The 20,493-nt window shown below is 41.0% G+C and overlaps 1 protein-coding gene across 1 annotated transcript in view; it reads left to right on the forward strand.

Annotated features, from left to right (window-relative positions):
• Window positions 1-11,089, forward strand: part of FBXO36 (F-box protein 36) — a 101,741-nt gene extending 90,652 nt beyond the window's left edge. Inside the window, exon 4 of the mRNA XM_057551535.1 lies at window positions 7,929-11,089. Within this exon, the coding sequence (XP_057407518.1) occupies window positions 7,929-8,117 (189 nt within the window). The 3' untranslated portion in view covers window positions 8,118-11,089. The remainder of the gene's footprint in view (window positions 1-7,928) is intronic.
• The last annotated feature ends 9,404 nt before the right edge of the window (window positions 11,090-20,493 follow it).

The raw sequence follows: 20,493 nt of genomic DNA on the forward strand, positions 1-20,493 counted from the left end.
CTCCTATTCTTTCCTGGACTCACTCTAGCCAGGCATCCATCCCCACTAAGCCACTGAAATTGCTCTTGTCGAGGTTGCTATTGTCCATCACCTTGTAAAATACACCAGTTTTTTTTTTTGAAAGATTTTTTTTTTGATGTGGACCACTTTTAAAGTCTTTATTGAATTTGTTACAAACATTCTGTTTTTTATGTTTTGGTTTTTTGGTTGCGAGGCACGTGGGATCTTAGCTCCCTGACCAGGCATCAAACTTGCATCACCTGCATTGGAAGGCAAAGTATTAACCACTGGACCACCAGGGAAGTCCCACCAATCAGTTTTTAATTCCCATCTTATTTGACTTTACAGCAGCATTTACACATTTCATTATTCTCCAGGTTTTCTTTGCTCTTCTCAGTCTCCCTGGCTGAAAACTTTATGTCCTGACTGCTTAATGCTGGAATGTCCTAGAGCACTTCCTTGGGCCATTGTCTCTATCTACAGTCACACTGAGATGATAGCTTTAAATATTATTTACATGCAGCTAATTTTCAAACATATGTTTCCAGGCCTGGTTGCCCTCTTGAACTCCTAACTTTTATATCTCATTGCATGCTCAATGCTTCCTCCTAGATCTAGCAGTATAGACATCTCAAATTTAGCACGTACACACCAGACCTCTGAATTTCCCCACACACATACTTATTTACCGATTCTAATTCTCCCACAGTCTTATTTTTCTGTCTTTGGCAACATTCACACAGCTGCTCAAGCCAAAAACTTGTCCTTAATTCTTCTTTTTCCTCTTACTTCTCATCTAATTCATTATCAGGTGGTATGAGCTCTACGTTCAAAATACATCTATCATCTGACTATGTCTCGCCTCCTGCCTGGCCACCATCCTGTTACACACCATCCTCATATCTTCCTGGATTTTCTCGAAAGAACTCCACAGTAGATTTGCTTTCACCTCATGGGCATAGCAGCGTACTTTCATCATTTTGCCTCAGGACTATGTCAGTTCTCCAGCTGTGAGTCATACTTACATCACAGAGATACTGATCCTATCATCTTCCTACATGCTGGTCCGCATTGATGACATCATGCTGATGAGCAGGAATAGCAGATACCCTGGATGCCTTGGTAAGATACGTATATGTCAGGGAGTTGGAGATGAGCTCCTCAAAAATTGAGAGGCCTGCCATCTCAGTGCGTTATCTAGAATCCATTGCCTTATTGTAACTTCCTATCCTAAGAAAACAGCACAGCTCTTTGTGGATATTTTTAGTTTTAAGGTAACATACAGCACATTTGAGTTTGCTTCTCTGATTCATTTACCAAATAACCCATAAAGCTGCCAGTTCCAAATGGGGCCCAGCTGCTGGTCCAGATTGCAGTGTAAGCGGCTGAGTCACTTGCTCCTTATGATCCAGCAGATTCAATGTTGCTCAGAGTGTCTGTGGCCTGTATGGCTATGGTCTGTGTGGATCCTTGCTGAACGTTATGGCGTGCGTCATCAGGAAAATCACAGCTCGTACCTCCAGGATTTTAGAGTAAAGGTATGGATGCTTTTACAGATAACTGTTCTGCTATTGAGAAACAGCTCTTGGATTTCTGTGGGGCAAAGGCTAGCGTTTTGCCTAGATGGTCAAAGTCTTGAAAAGAACAAGATTTGGAGATTAATGAGGAGTTTTGGGGAAGAGGTATTTGGGTGGACTTTTCGGAATAAGCCAAAGAATCAAGATATTTGTGTCCCATGTGACTGCTCACCAAAGGGCACTCAGTGCCAAGGACGTTTTCAGTAATGAGATGATAAGGTGGTCTGCTCTATGGATGTCAGTCAGCTCCTTTCCCCAGCCGGGCTCATCAACCAAATGCCCAGGTGGCAAGGATGGCAATTGTGCATGGACTCAACCACATGACTCTCTTCTTTTCAAGATTAATCTGGCCACTGTCACAGGAGAGACAATGCCGAGTCCCCAGGAGGGCGCCATGCTCCAGGGGGTCCAATCAGTAACGAGGTGGTAGGTCCAGTTACACTGGACTCTTTTCACCAAGGAGAAAGCAGCGATTTGTCCTCCCTGGATCAGTTACCTATTCTGGGTATGGACCTGCTTTCCTGGCACGCCATGCTCCTTCAGCAACATTGTGTGTAAATTGACCAAATGCCTTATTTTTCCATCATTGTAGCCCATACAAGATTGCTTCAGATTATTTTGCTGAAATAAATTCATTTATTAAACAAATAGACATAAATAAATAAGGTAATGAGTACAGAATTTCCCGCTCTTAGCCTATATACTCCACTACCTAGAAATAGTTGTCCTCACGGCTTCTTGGAGGTGCTTAATCCCTCATCAGCTAACGGACAACACTTTACAAGGTTGGAGCGCGGTCTTACAGGATGTAATATATGGTCTCAGTCACTGGCCAGAATGTGGTCCTGTTTCTTCTGTAGCTACTATCAAAGGATGGAATTGGGAGTATCATCTCTTAGAATCATACATAGTCACCCGTGTGAAAAAGTGTTGTTTCCTTCTCCACAGCTTAGGCTTCTAGTAGGTTAGGGATCTTGATAGTCAAAGAATGAATACTTTCACCTAAAGAACAACAATGACTCCACTGAACTAGAAATTAAGAGAATGAAGAGTGCTCCCAGGCTATCTGGGGCTCCTAATGCCACTGAACAAACAGGCAAAAAAAAACCCCAAATGGGCATTACTATGTTGGCTCTGGTGATTAATCATGTTTATTAGAGAAAAATAGAGTTGCTTGTTCACAATGGAATTACAGAGGAGTATTTCTGGAACCCGGGCCATCCCTGCAAGTGCTTTCTTTTCTTTTTATTTTCTTTGGGGTGGCTGCACTGCTCAACTTGCAGGATCTTAGTTCCCCACGCAGGGAGGGAACCCCTGGGACGGAACCCCTGGCCCCTGCGGTGGAAGCACAGAGTCCTAACCACTGGACAGCCCGGGATTTCCCTCTGTGAGTGCCTTCTAATACTGGCATGTTCAATGGCAAAACTTATTTAAAGAAGACTAAAACATCTCCTACCTGAGAGATCAAGAAGTACTCACACCCAGCAGGAACCGGAGACGGTTTGGATCATATCAGCAGGTATAGCATCTTGACCAGTTGAGGTGCTGGCTGAGAACAAAAGGATGGTGGAAAGGGTAGTAGAATGAGAAAATTACAAACACGACTCCTGCTTGTGACCAGTTGCAGAATCTAGGACTGTAGTAGCTCCCCATATTTTCTTCCTCACCCAGTGGTATGTACAGTTTATAAAATTTTATTTATTTAATTAATTTATTTTTGGCTGCATTGGATCTTCGTTGCTGCATGCAGGCTTTCTCTAGTTGTGGCGAGCGGGGGCTACTCTTTGTTGCCGTGCGCGGGCTTCTCATTGCAGTGGCTTCTCTAGTTGCAGAGCATGGGCTTCAGGTGCGCGGGCTCAGTCGTTGCGGCTCGCATGCTCTAGAGCGCAGGCTCAGTAGTTGTGGCGTACGGGCTTAGTTGCTCCGCGGCATGTGGGATCTTCCCGGACTAGGGCTCGACTCCATGTCCCCTGCATTGGCAGGTGGATTCCTAACCACTGCACCACCAGGGAAGCCCTGATATGTACATTTATATGTAAACCAATATTTTCCTCTTTCCCTTTCTTCTATTATTTTATATAGGGCAAGTCGGTACTGGTTAACTTTATAATTCTAGGATACAAAGATGAACTGGGATTAACTAGAGGTAACAAACACCACCCAGAGGTTTGTAGTGACTGCTGGGATTTGGCGGGAGTGGGGTGGAGGTGAAGGCAGAGAATAACGCATTGTCGCCCGTATGAGGGGCAGTTGCTTTGGGTTAGGTGGAGCGTGTGCTGCTGCTGTCACTGGGAAGTTTAAGTGTGAGAAGAAGGGTATGTATGGATAAGAAAAGCCAAGAGGTCAGACTGAGGAGCATGCAGTGGGTTGGCTGGCTTCACACCCGTTTGAGCTCCCTCACACTACACGGAGTTGCCTGTGTACTGTGAAGGTAAGAAAGATAAAAGCTACATTTCATGGATGCCTTTGCAAGTAGTGTCTTGGGCGTAGCCTGGGCTCTGTCAAGTAGACCCACGTGCAAGAGTCTTGGAAGGAAGATGTGAGCCCGGTGGGGCAGCCTCCGTGCTTTTCCTGCCAGCACAGTGCTGAGGCCTGTGGGGGAGGTTCTAGGGTCTGGTCCAAGGTGTCAGCACATCTCTAGGTGCTGAGTGTTGGGGAGCAGAAGCAGTGAGATTTCCACTAGAACAGTCTGGGTTTCTTGTTTTGTTTTTTAATCTGACTGCTGTTTTTTTTTAAATTAATTTTTATTGGAGTATAGTTGCTTTACAATGTTGTGTTAGTTTCTGCTGTACAGCAAAGTGAATCAGCTATACGTATACATATATCCCCTCTTTTTTGGATTTCCTTCCCATTTAGGTCACCACAGAGCACTGAGTAGAGTTCCCTGTGCTATACAGTAGGTTCTCATTAGTTATCTATTTTATTTTTGTAAATTTTTAAAAATGTTTTTGGAATAGACAAAGTCTTTATAGGCGTATAAACAAAGGCAGAAACCATGTATAAAAGACTATTAGGGCTTCCCTGGTGGCGCATTGGTTAAGAATCCACCTGCCAGTGCAGGGGGTATGGGTTTGAGCCCTGGTCCGGGAAGATCCCACATGCCATGGAGCAACTAAGCCCGTGCGTCACAACTACTGAGCCTGCGCTCTAGAGCCTGCAAGCCACAACTACTGAGCCCGTGTGCCACAACTCCCGAAGCCCACACACCTAGAGCCCGTGCTCCGCAACAAGAGAAGCCACCACTATAAGAAGCCCGTGCGCCACAACAAAGAGTAGCCCCTGCTTGCTGCAACTAGAGAAAGCCCACACGCAGCAACAAAGACCCAACGCAGCCAAAAATATAAATAAATAAATAAATAAATAAATTTTAAAAAAGACTATTAGATTTGATTCTATTCCTGTAAACAAAATTTAAAAAATGTTTAATTTGCACATGTAAAAGCAATAACCCAAACTTTAGAAAGAAAATAAGCAACATATGATTAACTTTGCAGAATTATTATAAATTGGTAAGTAAAAGACTAATAATACCATAATACAAAAATGAACAGAGATTATGAACAATTAGCAAAAGAGGAAATACAAAAATCAACAAAGTTAGACAAAGCAATCTCATAAGTAAACAAAGAAATGTAAATTAAAAGAAGACACCTTTTTAGCCAACTAAGTATCAGGATTTATTTTGCATGATGATGTTCTGTATACACTACTCTAGGAATTATAAGTCAGTAAACACTTTCTGCAGGATACTTTAATGGTATATATTCAATTCTTTTTAAAAGTTAAATGTTTAAGAATGTACTTTAAAGAAAATCATGTGTTAATAAACATATATGTAACAAGGGTATTTATAGTAGAATTATTTTTAATCATTAGTTATCTATTTTATACATCTAGCTGCTGTTATTCCTGGCTGTAGAGCATTGAACGTTTCCCTCTGGTTTTACTAGATATTCTGTGAGCTTCCTATTGCCTGTACTGAATTCCTCTCTGCTTAAACAACATAGAATATATTCTGTGGTCTGAAACAAGGGGCCCTGTCCAATACCATAGGCGTTCCATACAGTTTGGATGGATGGATGAGTGGAGGAATGAATAGGCTATTGAAAATTGTGGGGCAGCTTATCTCCACACTAAATGGACCAAACTATAGTCATTTTAGTGTGTATTTCTCTTTTCTATTTCTTCCCTTATTGTTTCTCAACCCGTTGTTCCCTGCTTTCACTACTCTGCCTCTGATGGCATCAACCAGCCTTCTAATTTGCTGTGTCTAGACTGCTGAGGGCTAAAGGCTGTACACGAAACTAAAACAAATTCTAAGGAAAGGAAGAATGATTAGTGAGTGTAGGCCTTTTCTGCAGAACCCCAACGCCTTTCTAAATAGAGCCCAACTGGATTCAGTATTCTGGAGTTGGAGGGACTTTACCATGCCTGTCTGCTTCTCCTATTTAAGTGTTAAAGTTGCCCTCTAATTTTAAATAGTGAAATAATTAGTTCAACCTAATTTTTGTCAGTCAGATCAACTCTCTTTATTATTCACAGGCACAGGGTCTGCACAGATCATTATCCGTAGATAATCTTGTTTCCCACCATTATTGACCTTCCAGCGGCCCATCTGCTTCTTGTGTTTCTTTGCCTCCTTGTAAGTGGAGTCTTTGTGAGTTGCTCCAGGGGGCCGTGTCTGGGAGGGTCTGAGCAGGAAGGAGGAGCCCCAGCCCACGAGCTCTGCGCCGCTCCCCGCCCCCGCCCCCCACCAGTTTAAAGGAACTGTGGGCTCCTTAATGATCCTCTGTCATGCCTCTTCTTTCCACTGCTGGATTTTCACATGTCACGGGGGAATCAGGTTGGTGATGAACTTCCCTGAGCGCACAATGGGCACAGGAAGGATGGAGCCAGGAAGTGTTCTGGGGTCCACGTGAGACCCTTCTTTGAGCACATTTCATATTACTGGAGTTATCACTATGCAACGTCAAATATCCAAGCACCTTTAAATGTTCCTAGTCTTGCATACAGGTACCAACAAATCATGGCTATCGCTAAGGTCGGAAATAATAAATGTAATGGAAGCTTTAACTTTAGGAAAGATTTGGGGGCATGGAAGCAAGGGGTTAGGAAATCTCCTGTTAAGAGTGTTTAGTAGCAGAAGACTGATGGGACTTCCCTGGTGGTCCAGTGGTTAAGACTCCACGCTTCCACTGCCGGGGATGTGGGTTCGATCCCTGGCTGGGGAACTAAGATCCCACATGCCCAACAGTGCAGCCAAAAAAAAACAAAAGTAGTGGGAGACTGATGAACATAGTTGCCATAAATGATGGTGACAATTGAAAAAGTCCTAGTAGGAAATCTTGGGTAAATGGAAGCTGAACTCTGGCAGCTTTGAACTTGGAGGGAGGGCAGAGTGGTCTTGTGCAGATTTTGGGCCAGAGGGGTCTTGTCTGTCCTTAACTTCATGGCCCTCAGGTAAAGGCCCAGACTGCAGAAGAACATCCCTGGGAAGGCTATTCCCAGAGAACGGCTCACTTTGCCATGTGCCTGGCAGGCTTGGGGAGTGACTGCATCTTGTAGGCCACTCTGTTGCATGGTGTGATGTCATGCATGCACAGGACTCCGAATAAAACATGAGGACGGGACCCTGGCACCAGGAATGTGTAAATTTTAGGTGTGCTGGTTGGCAGTCTCCGAGGGCTGCTTGTCTGCTTCGATGCGGTTCGCTACTGAGTAGCCCGCAGTGAACTAAGGTGTCCGCTGTACAAGACCGGGGAGAGGTGACTCAAGCAAGGGTTTAACATGAAGCTGAGCAAGAGTTAGCAACGCTCCTCCTCGAGAAACTGCTGCAGCCCTGGGTGAAGATCGGTTGACCACACCGTTATCAGCCTGTTATGTGGCTAACTGGAAATTCACCATATAATGTTGCATATGTAAACTATATCATGTTGTATGTGTACTGTTTATAACTATGTCGCATTTTGCATCTTTTTTTTTTAACTTTTTATTTTATACTGGAGTATAGTTGATTAACAATGTTGTGTTAGTTTCGGGTGTACACCAAAGTGACTCAGTTATACATATACATGTATCTATTCTTTTTCAAATTTTGCATCTTAAATGAGATCAGGACTTGGTTTATTCCGTTAATCGAATATTGCTTCGTCCTTTAGATACTTGTGCACTTGCCTCTCTCCTCAAAGAGGAAGTTTCTGGAGTCAGAACTGTGTCTGGCACATCTTTGTGCACCCGTGGTGTTTCCTCCAGTGTCTCACAGGCAGCAGGAGTTGGATAGTGATCTGAGTGAGTGCACTTTTCCTTAACCCATGTATGATGTCACCCACCTCTGACTTTTTCCACCCACAGTTGTGCACGTCAGACAAACTGTGGGAGCAGATCGTCCAGCCTGCCTGTGACCACATCACCCCAGACATGAGAGCCTTGGCCCAGGATATGGGCTGGAGACAGATGTTCTTCACCAACAAGCTGCAGCTCCAGCGGCACCTCCGCAAGAGGATACAACGACAAGGAAGCCAGAGGAACAGTGAGCTGTAGGGTCACACATTCCTACCTGCAGGAGAGTTGAGGCACGGCGGTGTTTTCCGTCTGTGTCCAAACCTCTTCTGCTGCCTTTGATTAAGAACGAAGGTTGTGTTGATTCAAGGAGCCATAGAGTATTTGCACACAAATGCAGCACACCGCCTCTGCTGGGCTTTGCCCGAACCATGGTCCCTGCCACAGGGAGGGTCAGGTCATGGCCCCAGCACAGGGGCAGCAGGACAGGAGGCGCCCATGCCCTGCCACCCATAAGAAAAGAGGCTTCTGCTGTATGGTAACAAACAATAAATGATTATTAGCAGGTTTTTATTATGTATGTATTTTATCTAGACGTTGGAAAGGGGAGCACGGCTTTTGAATTTTTTCCTGGCGTCTGTCATCTGAGTGCATCCATGAGTAGGTGGCTGCGTGTCCCCATAGGGAACTGTGAGGGGACAGGGGCAGCGGGAGACACTCCTGCTGAGTGCAGCTGCCTTCCTGACTCGGCTCCGCTAAGATGGTATTCAGGTCCCCCTCCCTCGGGACCCGGATGCCAGGCTTCATCCCCCCACGTGGACAGCCTCTGACCCGGCCCTGGGACATGGCTGGAGAGAATTCTAGGCATTCTGCTTGCAGACCTCGTGCAGAGTCCAACTTCCCAGGGCTTTACGTTGTCAAATAAACCCATAAATGTTTCTAAGAGAGATGCGGCTTCCCCAAAGAAATGTGGACAGTTACAGCTATTATAACAGGGATTTTTTTGGGGGGAGGGTGTTTGATTTTTATTTTATAAAAATTTTATATAAAATTTTATTGTATAAAAATTTTATATAAAATTTTATTGTATAAAAATTTTTATACAATTTTTAAAGGTTACTTTCCACTTACAGTTATTACAAACTATTGGCTATATTCCCTGTGTTGTGCAATACATCCTTGAGCCCATCTTATACCTGATAGTTTGTACCTCCTTCTTCCCTACCCCTCTATTGCCCCTCTCTCTCCCCCTCCCCACTGGTAACCACTAGTTTGTTCTCTAGATCTGTGAGTCTGCTTCTTTTTTGGTTATATTCACCAGTTTGTTGTATTTTTTAGATTCCACATGTGAGTATAACAGGGAATTTTAAAAACACAGGCTGTGGGTAACTGAGTGAAAACCCAAGTACATTTTGTATTCTGTTAAGTTGGCAGAGGGGCAAAAGCGGTACAGTTTTAGGGGAGAAAATTCTACCTCCCTGAGATGGGTTATTTAACAATTGTCTTCTCCTACGTTCTCATGGCAATCAAGTACCCAGACAAGGCGCTCACAGCAGCAAATAGTCTCATGACTCCTTTTAGGCTACAGAGCAAAGTAGCTCTCAGCCTCCCATCACCTTACCAACACTATGAGCTCTTCTTGCCTGCAGTCTCCACTTCGCTACATAGAAAAATAATGCCTCCCCAACCCCACGCTCGCCTCCCGCTAGAGGAACCTCCTGTGATGCCCTGGCGTCTCCCCAGTGGTGGGGAAGAAGGGGACTCTGGCTGTTCTCCCCCCTCACTCCTTCTGGAACAGCTCCATAGCCATAGCTTAATGACAGACTCTTTCTTTTCTGTTTTACTAAACCTGGATTCATATCAGATCAGACTTTAACCCCCATCCACACACCCTTAACACTCAGTCTTGGATTTCCAGGGACATCTGTGAAATCAAACGCAGTCTCCTTCCTGGCAGATGAAGAACCTGTCAAAGTTGTGTCTGGTGGCTGGCAGGCAGGCGGAGGGCCCGTGCTTCTGTGCGGCTCCCGCTGCCTCGTTTCGCCCAGAAGTTCCAGACTTCACTCCCGGCCAGGTTTTCAGTGACAGGTTAATACCACGTGTATGCGGCAGCTGCGTGTGTGCACAGCATAACTGCGTAAATATCAAATTACAGCCCATTTGTAACATCGATGCAAAATGCCAACAGCTTAAAAATTTCATGTGTGATGTTTTATCAACTGAGTTCTGAAAGCTTATGGGCATGTATAATAATCTAGATTCAACATGAATCAGTAAGAACACATATATGGCCATTTGAAAACTTACTATCTATATAAAAGATAATAAGATAAATATAGATGCTAAAAGCTAAATAATTAAAAATGAGTTGTTAACATGTTGGCTACTTTAAAGTAATGGTTAAACAACATAGGTTATTAGATTATTTCAATAATTATTTGTCCTCATAATTTGAGTGCCTTATTACCTTATTATAGTTATTTTTACTAAAATAGGAGCAGTATCATCAACCTAAAATCCTGCAAGACACCAGCACCCTCAGTGGTCTATCATTTTGCCTCTCTCCCGCCTCATTTGGGAGGCGATGATGATTTGCCTCTCTGCCTCAGTTGACAGCTTTCATGTGGACAGATAAATCTGCTTTGTTCATGACATATTTCAGAGTAAAATGTCACAGCATTTTATACTTGCCTTTTCTTATCTCTTCACTCAAAAGCGTTTCTACTCGGCTATCATTCACCGTTGTAATTGTAAAAGTAAAATACTGATATTTTCTGATGATTTATATATTTAGTGTTATAAGAACAATCTATTTATTTATTATTTTTTTAAAAATTATTTATTTATTTTTGGCTGCATTGGGTCTTTGTTGCTGCGTGCGGGCTTTCTCTAGTTGCAGCGAGCGGGGGCTACTCTTTGTTGCGGTGCACGGGCTTCTCATCGCGGTGGCTTCTCTTGTTGCGGAGCACGGGCTCTAGGCGCACGGGCTTCAGTAGTTGTGGCTCGCAGGCTCTAGAGTGCAGGCTTAGTAGCTGTGGCACGTGGGATTAGTTGCTCCGTGGCATGTGGGATCTTCCTGGACCAGGGCTTGAATCTGCATTGGCAGACGGATTCTTAACCACTGTGCCACCAGGGAAGTCCAAAAACAATTTATTAACAATAGCAAATGTGAATATTTAATTTATAAACTAAAAAATAAATACATTATACTCAATGTCAACTTCTATTACTGCTTTTTTTCCTGAACAGGTTGGCATAGTACATGCATTAAACCTCGATTATATGGAATTCACAGTGTTTTGTTTTATTGAGTAGGGCCAAGAATTTAGGCTGTGATTATATTTGGGGGAGGGGCGGGAAGCAGGGGTCGGGTCAAATCACTAGTTACCACTTGTTGCTGTCTTCTGAGCTGCTCGTGTACAAGATGGTCATCAGCTCTCATTTATTACCCAAACCAACTGCCCAGTTGCTGAAGAATAATATCAAAGGACCTTACATAAAACATCTGTGCAGCATAGTTTTTTGCTCTGAGCTTTAGTGTAATGACCTCTATCTTCAGTTTGTGTTGTGATATGATACAGTGTGAGAGAGAATCCAAGCTTTTCCACTCTGAACAGTTGGCTTCAACTTGAAATGAATGCCTTTGGTTGGATGTTAAATAGACAGGCTACCACCATACTAAAAAAAGGTGTGCACCTGCAGTTAAAAGCATTCTATTACGTAGCAGGTCATTTTACAAAGTAAAATTAACATCTTAGCTTTACATGTTTATTGTTTTGAAATGAGATCATCCGCACACTGGGATAGCATTCTTTTGCCCTGGCAACATGGAACCCTCAGGGATGGGAGCTACGGAGGACTCGCTGTTTCCTGCTTATCACGTTCCCTCAAACAGAGATCTTCATTCAGGAAAGCTATTTTCCATTGGGAAATCTGTTCTGCCCATCCAGAAAGTCTGAGAGCCATAGATCATGGTCACGGACTGAGTTGGAATAACCTTAGGAACAATAATAATAATAGCAACTTCCATTGATTGTCTACCGGTTACCAAGAAATAAACAGGTAGTAACCGATTTAATTCTTACGGCAACCCTCGAAGGTAAGTGATGATATTTCTGTCTTATAGACCAGGGGTCTATAAACTATGGCATACGTCTAATCTAACCAGCCACCTGTTTCTGTATATGAAGTTTTGTTGTGCCACGATTTATGATACACAGTGGCAGAGTTAGATAGCCACAATATAGACTGTATGGCCGGCAAAGCCTAAATTATTCTCAGGGAGGGCAAGTTAATTTTCCAGAGGTTTTATGACTAATAAGTGGTAAAGCTGAGATTCAACTCTATACCTACTGAGTCTGTGTTCTTAACCACAAACGCCACACCACCTCTCCTTTCAGAGCCAAAACCACGTTTGGCCAGTGGAACTTGAAAAGGTGATGGAATTTGCCCAAGGTCATATTTGAAATTATAAGGGGGAGGACCTTGAGCATACTATGAGAGACCATACTAATTTAGTTGGCCAGAGAATGTTCCAAGCTTTTGATGAACTAAATTATTGCCCATTTTTCTATAAACAAATATTGTAAATTTATTTAAATACTAATAAGTATATTCTTCTTCAAGGCCCTTACATGCTCTTAGGGAAAACCGGGGAAAGGACTGAGTAACAGAGTGGAACATGGCTCACTGGGACCTTCCCAAACTCAGTCCTCTCTTCTTCCTGCTACTTTCCTCCACTGGGGACCAGACCTTCCCAAGGAACTCGCACCTCTTTCCACTTCACCTGACAATGAGAGAGGCTACCCAGTGCCAATTTGAGACCTTCGGCCCGACTCTCTCTGTTTTCATTGTTGGAAGTCCAGGCAGTTCATCTATAGCATCTTTAATGCATTGCCAGTGATGTGCTCTCTGCCCTGACTCAGTTTCGCTTTCTTAGATGCTGAATGCTGCTGCTTCTCAGTCTTTGCATTTGAACATCAGCATTCTCCCCGCCACCCCCCCCCCCCACCCCCGTCACTGTTCCCCCAACATTTTGGCTTTGCAGCCCCGGAGTCCACATAAGCCACACTCCATCCATTGTTATAGTTAAGGATGGCTCATTAGCTTTAAAAAAGGGAGATTAGAAATCTCGCTTTCTTAGCTCACAGCTGCACCATCTAAGCCTAAACATGAAGAAAAAGATGAATCAGAAATCTACTAAAAAAGTGTAAATATGAAACAAAATATGACTCAAAAGCTATCTATTCCATGGCTTTATAATGTTAAAATTTTACCTTTTTGGTACCTTCTAAGTTGTGGTATCATTTAAGAGACTCATTCAGAGTCTAAAGAAAGAGGAATTGAATATTTTAAATGTAAGTGTGATGAGTTCATTAAAAGCCAAAAATTGATTGTTATAGCTTTTCAACCCAGAGAGGCAAAGCCATTGAAGTACCCTGCAGGGTAGGTGACTGTGCAGGGTACTTCATCACAGGAAGTGCCTCTGGCACCCAAAGAAAGGTATGTAAGCCTTACAGCTGACACTGCTGAATGCTGGCTGGCTGGAGAGTCCGCAGAAGAAATTACAGCAGCGCCACTTTCTAATGATACAGTAGCTTGTCAGATCAAAGATTTAGCTGCAAACAGGAAGCCTGAGTTAATATCTTCTCTGCAGAATCGTACTTTTGTCTCACAAATGGACAAATCAATAGATGTGGCCGGACTCGCTGTTTTGCTTGTGTTCATCTAGTATCACACCAACTAGACAAAGATCTTTTATGTGAATGCTTGGAAGCAAACACAAGGGGTGCTGGACCATTCAAAATACTGAATAACTTGATTCACTCTCGTGGTTGATCCTGGAGCAGCTGTGTTGAGGTTTGCACTGATGGTGCAGCAGCAGTGGTGGGTGCTGCTGATGCCTCGGCATGAGTCAAAGCCGTGCCACCAAAATGCACCAGAGGTCATTGTATTTTTCATTGCTATGCTTGCAGTCAAATAATGGCCAGATTCGCTTAAGGACATCCTTGAGGAAACAGTAAAAATGACCACCTTTTAGGAAGTCTTTACTCTTGACTGCACATCTTTTTAATATCCTGCATGACAAAATTGTTACCGAGCCAAACTTGGGTCCACTTGAGCAGCAAAGCCAATCTACTGACAACCCGGTTGTGGTGAAGGAAAATGCAGTGTTTATTGCAGGGTACCAAGCAAGGAGAACAGGCAGCTCATGCTTAAAAGACCCCAATTCTGATAGCTTTCAGGGAAGGGTTTTTAAAGACAGTGTGAGGGAGGGGGTCACAGGGTGTGTGGTCAGCTCACGCACAATTCTCTGATTGGTTGATGGTGACGTAATAGGATGAAGTTTTGGGAATCTCAGTCATCAACCTTCTGGTTCCAACTCGTCTGGGGTCTACATGCTGGTGGTCAGCATGCAGTTAACTTCTTCCACCTGGTGGGGGTTTTAGTATCTGCAAAACAACTCAAGGATATGGCTCGGGAAATTATCTATAGCCCTTGATGAAGACCTAAAGGTCCTTGACTTTGTTTTATGGCTAACCCATTATTATTTTTGTCTTGCTTGACTGCTTTCCTTTCTTTCTGCATTTTCTCAGTTCTCTGGTTAAATTTGCTCTTTGGAACTCAGGGAAGGCCTAGCAGGCTAGAGCTTTTTTACAAATAAGAGGTGAGGGATGTGGGGTGGGGGTGTGTGTGTCCCTGGGAAGGCCCTGCAGGGTCCTGCTTGGTTTCGAAATGGAAAATATGCACAAGGCACATCAGCTGCAAATAGAAGTCCATTGGTTGTTTTGAGGAAAAGCACTTGTGTAACTGAGTTGCAAACTCAACTATGGATTTTTCGTGAAATACCATGTTTATTTTGGCAGATACATTATTGAAAATGAGGCTGTCACTTCAAGGAAAATAACTGCAGTATTTGTTACCAATGATAATATTTAAGCTTTCCAAAGGAAATAAGAATTCTGGAAAACTTATATCAACCTCCATGAGCTTGTCCACTTCCCAGTTGAGATATAATTCACATACCATAAAATTCACCCTTTTAAAGTATATAATTCAATGGTTTTTATATATTCAAAAATTTGTGAAACTATCACTATTATCTAGTTTTGTCACCCCCAAAAGATACCACATGCCAATTCCTCTCTCCTCCCAGCCTCTGGCAACCACTAATATACTTTCTGTCTATGGATTTGCATATTCTGGACATTTCATATAAATGGAACCACACAATTATCATATGATTTAAAAAAATATTGTTTGAGATATGAAAACATTTGGAAGAGCTACAAAACTCAGTAGATTAGTATTTTCCAAATTACTAAAGCATTATGTTACAAAATCATAAATGGGCAAAAGAGCCATTCAAAGTGCAAGACAGGCTTTTAATGTAACGTTTTACAAAAAGTTATTTGATATGGTGTCAGATTACACAGTGCAAATAACCTTTAAGAAATGCCACCTAAGACCAAACAAACTACAATTATCTGAAAAGACTATTAAAATAAATACTTCTCTCTTTCCAACTACATATAGGTATGAGGCTGAATTTCCTTCATATATGTCAATCAAAACCATATATCAAAACAGATTGAATGCAGAAGCAAACATGAGAACCCAGCTGTCTTCTATTATGCCAGATATTAAAGAAATTGGCAAAAATGTAAAAAAATGCTGCTATTCTTACTAAAAAAATTTTGGGGAAATATGGTTACTTTTCAAAACAATGTTATTTATATTAACATAGTAGGCTCATTATTATTTTAAAATGAAGCAATACTAAATAATTTTTTAAATTTCTGTTTCACTTTCTAATATGGTAAATATCAATAAGATACAGCCTACAAAAACAAAAGATCTTTGGGACTTCATTGGTTTTCAGGACTGTAACATGGACCTGAGACCCAAGAGTTTGAGAACCGTAAGTTTATCACTTGTTGTCTGCATCTTTCATTTGACAAACAGACATACCTAGGGATAGTTCTGCATTCGTTTTATTGAACCTCTCTGTGTCTTTTATATTATTAATTACAGTTTCATTTAAACAGGTTACAAGTCTCATCTCCCTTAGCATTGTTATTGCATCATCACTTCCAGCAATAGCAGCTTCCTCTGCACGCGGGCCACTCGAGGGCAGGCACTTGGCATCAGCCTGCCTTGTTCTAATAGGAGCCCAGTTTACATCTGTTGAATGGAAAGAAACTAGGGAGACGGTGGAATGAAAATACTATACACTAGGAGTGCTCCATGGATAGTAATTAATCAGAATGTCATATGCATAAAAGGAAATAATGTGAGGGAGTCAGGAAAAGCATTTGAAATTGATTGGAGGTGGGGAGGAGTGTCTGTCACAATATTACACATTATGGTCAAAAAGTAGAAGCAACCTAAATGGCTAACAATTGGGAATTTGTTTTTAAAACATTATAATTTATACAGTCATTAAAAATGATGTTGCAGATAGGTATTTGTTACCTGGAGTTTTTTGACTTAAACTGACCATTTTTCCTCCCTCCTCTCTGCCTCATCTCCTCACCCCTTAAAAAAAGAGTTGACAGAATAACATTATCAAAACTGTATTTAATGCCTCAGTTGTGCTGGAGTGAAAAAAATGGTTGAGACCACTGTACTGAAGATGCACATCTACTGATATGGAAAGATGTCCTTGATAGAGTGTTCATGCAAAGAACAACTTATAATTTGCTTTATAATTATAATTTATAATAAAATTTAATTATAAATTATACTTTAAGAGTATAAAATTGTTTTTGAGAAACACATGCACAAACAGTAAAAGGGTATAAAAGATATTGCAATGATTATATCTGGGTACTGGAATTACATTTAAATTTTTTCTCCTTATTTTTACACTAACTTCAATATACTAATATATACTTATTTGCTTACCAAATTCAGTGTACTAATAAACATGTAACATAATACTTTTGTAACAGAAAACAAATTATTTTTAATTTGTTAAAATATAATAGTGGCTCTCAAGCTTCTCTTTATCAAGGTGTTACACTAGTAGTCATTTATCAAAAGAAAAAAACAATGCTAATAAACTCACTTTTGCTTTTTCAAAAAAAAGAAAGAAATCGATCGGAATGTTTTACACTTAAATATGCTGAGAGCTGGTCTCCAGTTTTAGTGAGCATAAAAATCAACTGATAAGCTTATTTATTGGGTTGGCCAAAAAGTTCGTTTGGGTATTTCTGTGACATCGTACGAAAAACCCGAACGAACTTTTTGGCCAATCCAATACAAGGCAGATATCTTGGCCCCATCCTCCAAGATTCCAATTCATTAGGTTTTAAATAGCCCCAGGAATCTGCATTTAAAATAATTTTGGATACAAGTTTTAAACTGAAAAATCATCATGTGCATAAGGGAAAAAGTCAGGCCCACCCCAGAGCCCAAACTTCCCTCCCCAGAGCTGAACACTGTTAATGTTCCCTTCTGTTTCCTTCCAGAAATGTTCTATATATATATACAAGCCATGTGAATAACCTTTTTTGTAGTTAGCAAAAACATAATTGGGAGTACGTTAAACATGTCTCGCTTTTTTTCTCTTAGCAATATATCTTGGATACTGTTGTCTAATTTTACATATGAATCGGTATTTTTTTTTAACAGTTGCATAAATACCATACTTTATTTAACAGTTCCCATTGATGGACATTTAAATTATTTCCAGTCTTTTATATAACAAACAATAAATCAAAAAATCCTTGTTCATTTGTCTTTGTTCATATGTAGGAAAAAATTTTAGAAATGCAGTTGCTGGATTATAGGGTGTGTGCATTTTAAATTTTGTAGCTGAACTTGGCCCTTCTAACAATCAAGCCCAGTGATTCTCTCTAGGTGGTTTTATAACCATACGTAGAGAAAAACTCTTCCAGGGGAAAGAACCAAACAGATAATTATCACTTATATTTTAGGAGTTTTCCTCTTAAAGCTAAGAAAATAAAGATTTTGTACAAAAACTCACTGACCATCTTTAAAGAGGACAAAATTTATTTAGTTGTATGTAAATAAAAAGTATTTGGATATGTGAGGGGAAACCTATAAAGCACATAACATAAATATACAATCAACCCTATACAATATCATCAGGATATATTTAAACAGGAAATAATGTATTTGCTGTAATTCTTTATAAGCATTCTCTTTTTTTTTCTGTTGGCAACATGAATATTGCAAGTAGATTTTACTTTTGTCTTTGTAAAACGGGGACTTGATTTGGTAGAAATCACCACTTCTAAAAATAGGGTGAATCAACAAACAACTGGACAGACTGAACATAAGCAGGTCTAACTTGGATACTTAACTAAAGCTGGGTCATTGGATAAAAAGTTCGTATTTGTGATGCACAAGTAGTAGTGCAAGCATCAAAATGCATCGGCTGTATAGCACCATTCCCGATATTTAACACCGCCTCTTGTTAATTTGGTACTGTCAGTAAATGAAAGTAAGGGAGTAATGTAGTCAGTTTTAAAACACACAACGTGTTTTTCAATCTATCATCCTAATTCAATGGTAAATATAGAGAGAGAAAAACGTTGCCTCAGCATTTAAGATTACCTTTATCAAAAACAGAGAGCTGGGTTCTTTCACAGCAGCCAAAGATGTCATGATAACAAACAGGTCATTGTGTTGGACCAAATGGAGTATGACATGCAATTTATTATCTATAAGAATTTACAGGCGATTCTTGAATCATTGGAGGTAATATTGCATATGTCAGCCATGCTTTTCTTTCTCCTTTCCATTAGCTGCCTTTTATGATTATTGTTATTTTGGTGGTCCCTTTCATTACCCAACCCCTCCCATTAGACATTAGAGCAGGAAATAATGGAGATGAAACAAAAAGGAAATGTGTCCATGTAATCGCTTGTAAACAGCTCTAAAGGGTTTGGTGGAGTAAAAGACTGAAATGGCTGGCTAAAATTAGGCTGGGGTAACATTCTGTGACTCCAATTACTAGTACCATTCCTGCCTCTAATTACCAAGGATAACTGAGAATGGTCTGTACTCACTTTAGATAAATTTGACCCAAGACACTGGCCATGATATTAAAGCATTTGTGTGTGTGTGTGATGAGCAAATTGTAAGTGGAAATTTAAATAGTTCTAAAATATGTGTAAACAAGTAAGGCAGCCAGAAATTTCAGAATGATTCTGGGAAGAACATTCTGCAGTCTGAAACATGTTTGGCTTAGAAAAATAGAGATCTCCGATAAAGGAAGAGCATTATGTGATGTCATGGATCACAGTTATCTTCTGTTTGAAATCAATCAAGAGAACTATTTTAAAAACTGTGCTGAGCTCAGGCAGATGAACTGTCCATAGAACAGCAAGACACTGGAGAAGGGCTATTTGTTACCACTACTCCAATGTCAAGTGCACAGACATTTGGACCAAGGGCATTTTATTATCCTCACAACCTGATAGTCTCATATTTGGGATTAGTAACATGCTTGACAGATGATTTAACCACCAACTTTACATGTTAACCAGCAATTAGTTTTCTATTTTATTTACTGGGCAGGAGGAACTCTGCAAAAAAATTTTCTATAGGCCTCAGATTGTGCTCATAAACTAAGAGGCCAATGAAACGAATAAAAGTGCTTGAATCGTAGCCCTTGATTCAGTGGTTGTATGCACGAATATGAGTTTCACTAAGGAGATTATTAATATTATTTATTTGTTAAGGTTTTGTCTCAAGGTTCAGTTTATAACTGGATAATATTGAATTAGGAGTAACAGCAAATGCTTTTCTTAGAGAGGGATTTAGAAATTGTATGCCCTAGCTGCAGAATTCTTTAATAAAAATATAAACTGTGTTTCTTTAATTGTACTAAATGTATTACCTTTGAAGTTAGAGCCTGCCTTTGTTTTACACTGGTAGATCAACAGCTCCCTGTAACAATTTCTGAAATCCAGCATATTCTTGTGCTTAAAATGCATTTACAGGTTTTCCCCACCATCTGAAAGCAGAGCGAGCGTTCTATGAAACCTTCACTGAAATGGCATAAAGCAAAGAAGCCATGACCTTAGGTCACATCTTGCTCAGGGATGCACAAAATAAATCGAGATCAAGCACAGATGCTCACAGACACAGTTCAAAGCTATGGCGACTGGAGCTGCGATGCTGAATGTGGTTCCCCGGAAGGAGCCTGACGGCGCCACCCTTGCTGCTCCGGCCAAGCTGCCTCTATAAAGGTTCACAGCAAAACGAACGCTGAACGTGGTTCCCCTTTTCTTTTAGTAAAAGCGAAAATCCTCCTTGGGGTTCTTCTGGTGAGTGAAAACAGGTACTAACGTAGGTCTTTCATAAAAGCAAAGCAGTGGAAAGCGCTTTCAAAAAGCAGGGGAGACCTGTATCTGTAAGATTTCCAGAAGCACTTAGATACCTTATTTTCACCTTAAAAAGGAGTAGTTGGGTTGAAAAGCTTTAATTCTCTGTCTTTGTTTTAAAAACTGTTTCTAAAACCCTAGTCTTAGTGGATGATGAGATACTTTTTAGAAGGGCGTTTCTACCAATGATTTAATAGGGTGTCTTTGCAGGACACGGTCATCTCTAAGATGCATGTAGTCCTTAATGCCTCTCCCTGCACAGAAAGGCAGTGCTGCTT

The sequence above is a fragment of the Balaenoptera acutorostrata genome, chromosome 8 (assembly GCF_949987535.1).
Source record: "Balaenoptera acutorostrata chromosome 8, mBalAcu1.1, whole genome shotgun sequence".
Lineage (NCBI taxonomy): Eukaryota > Metazoa > Chordata > Mammalia > Artiodactyla > Balaenopteridae > Balaenoptera > Balaenoptera acutorostrata.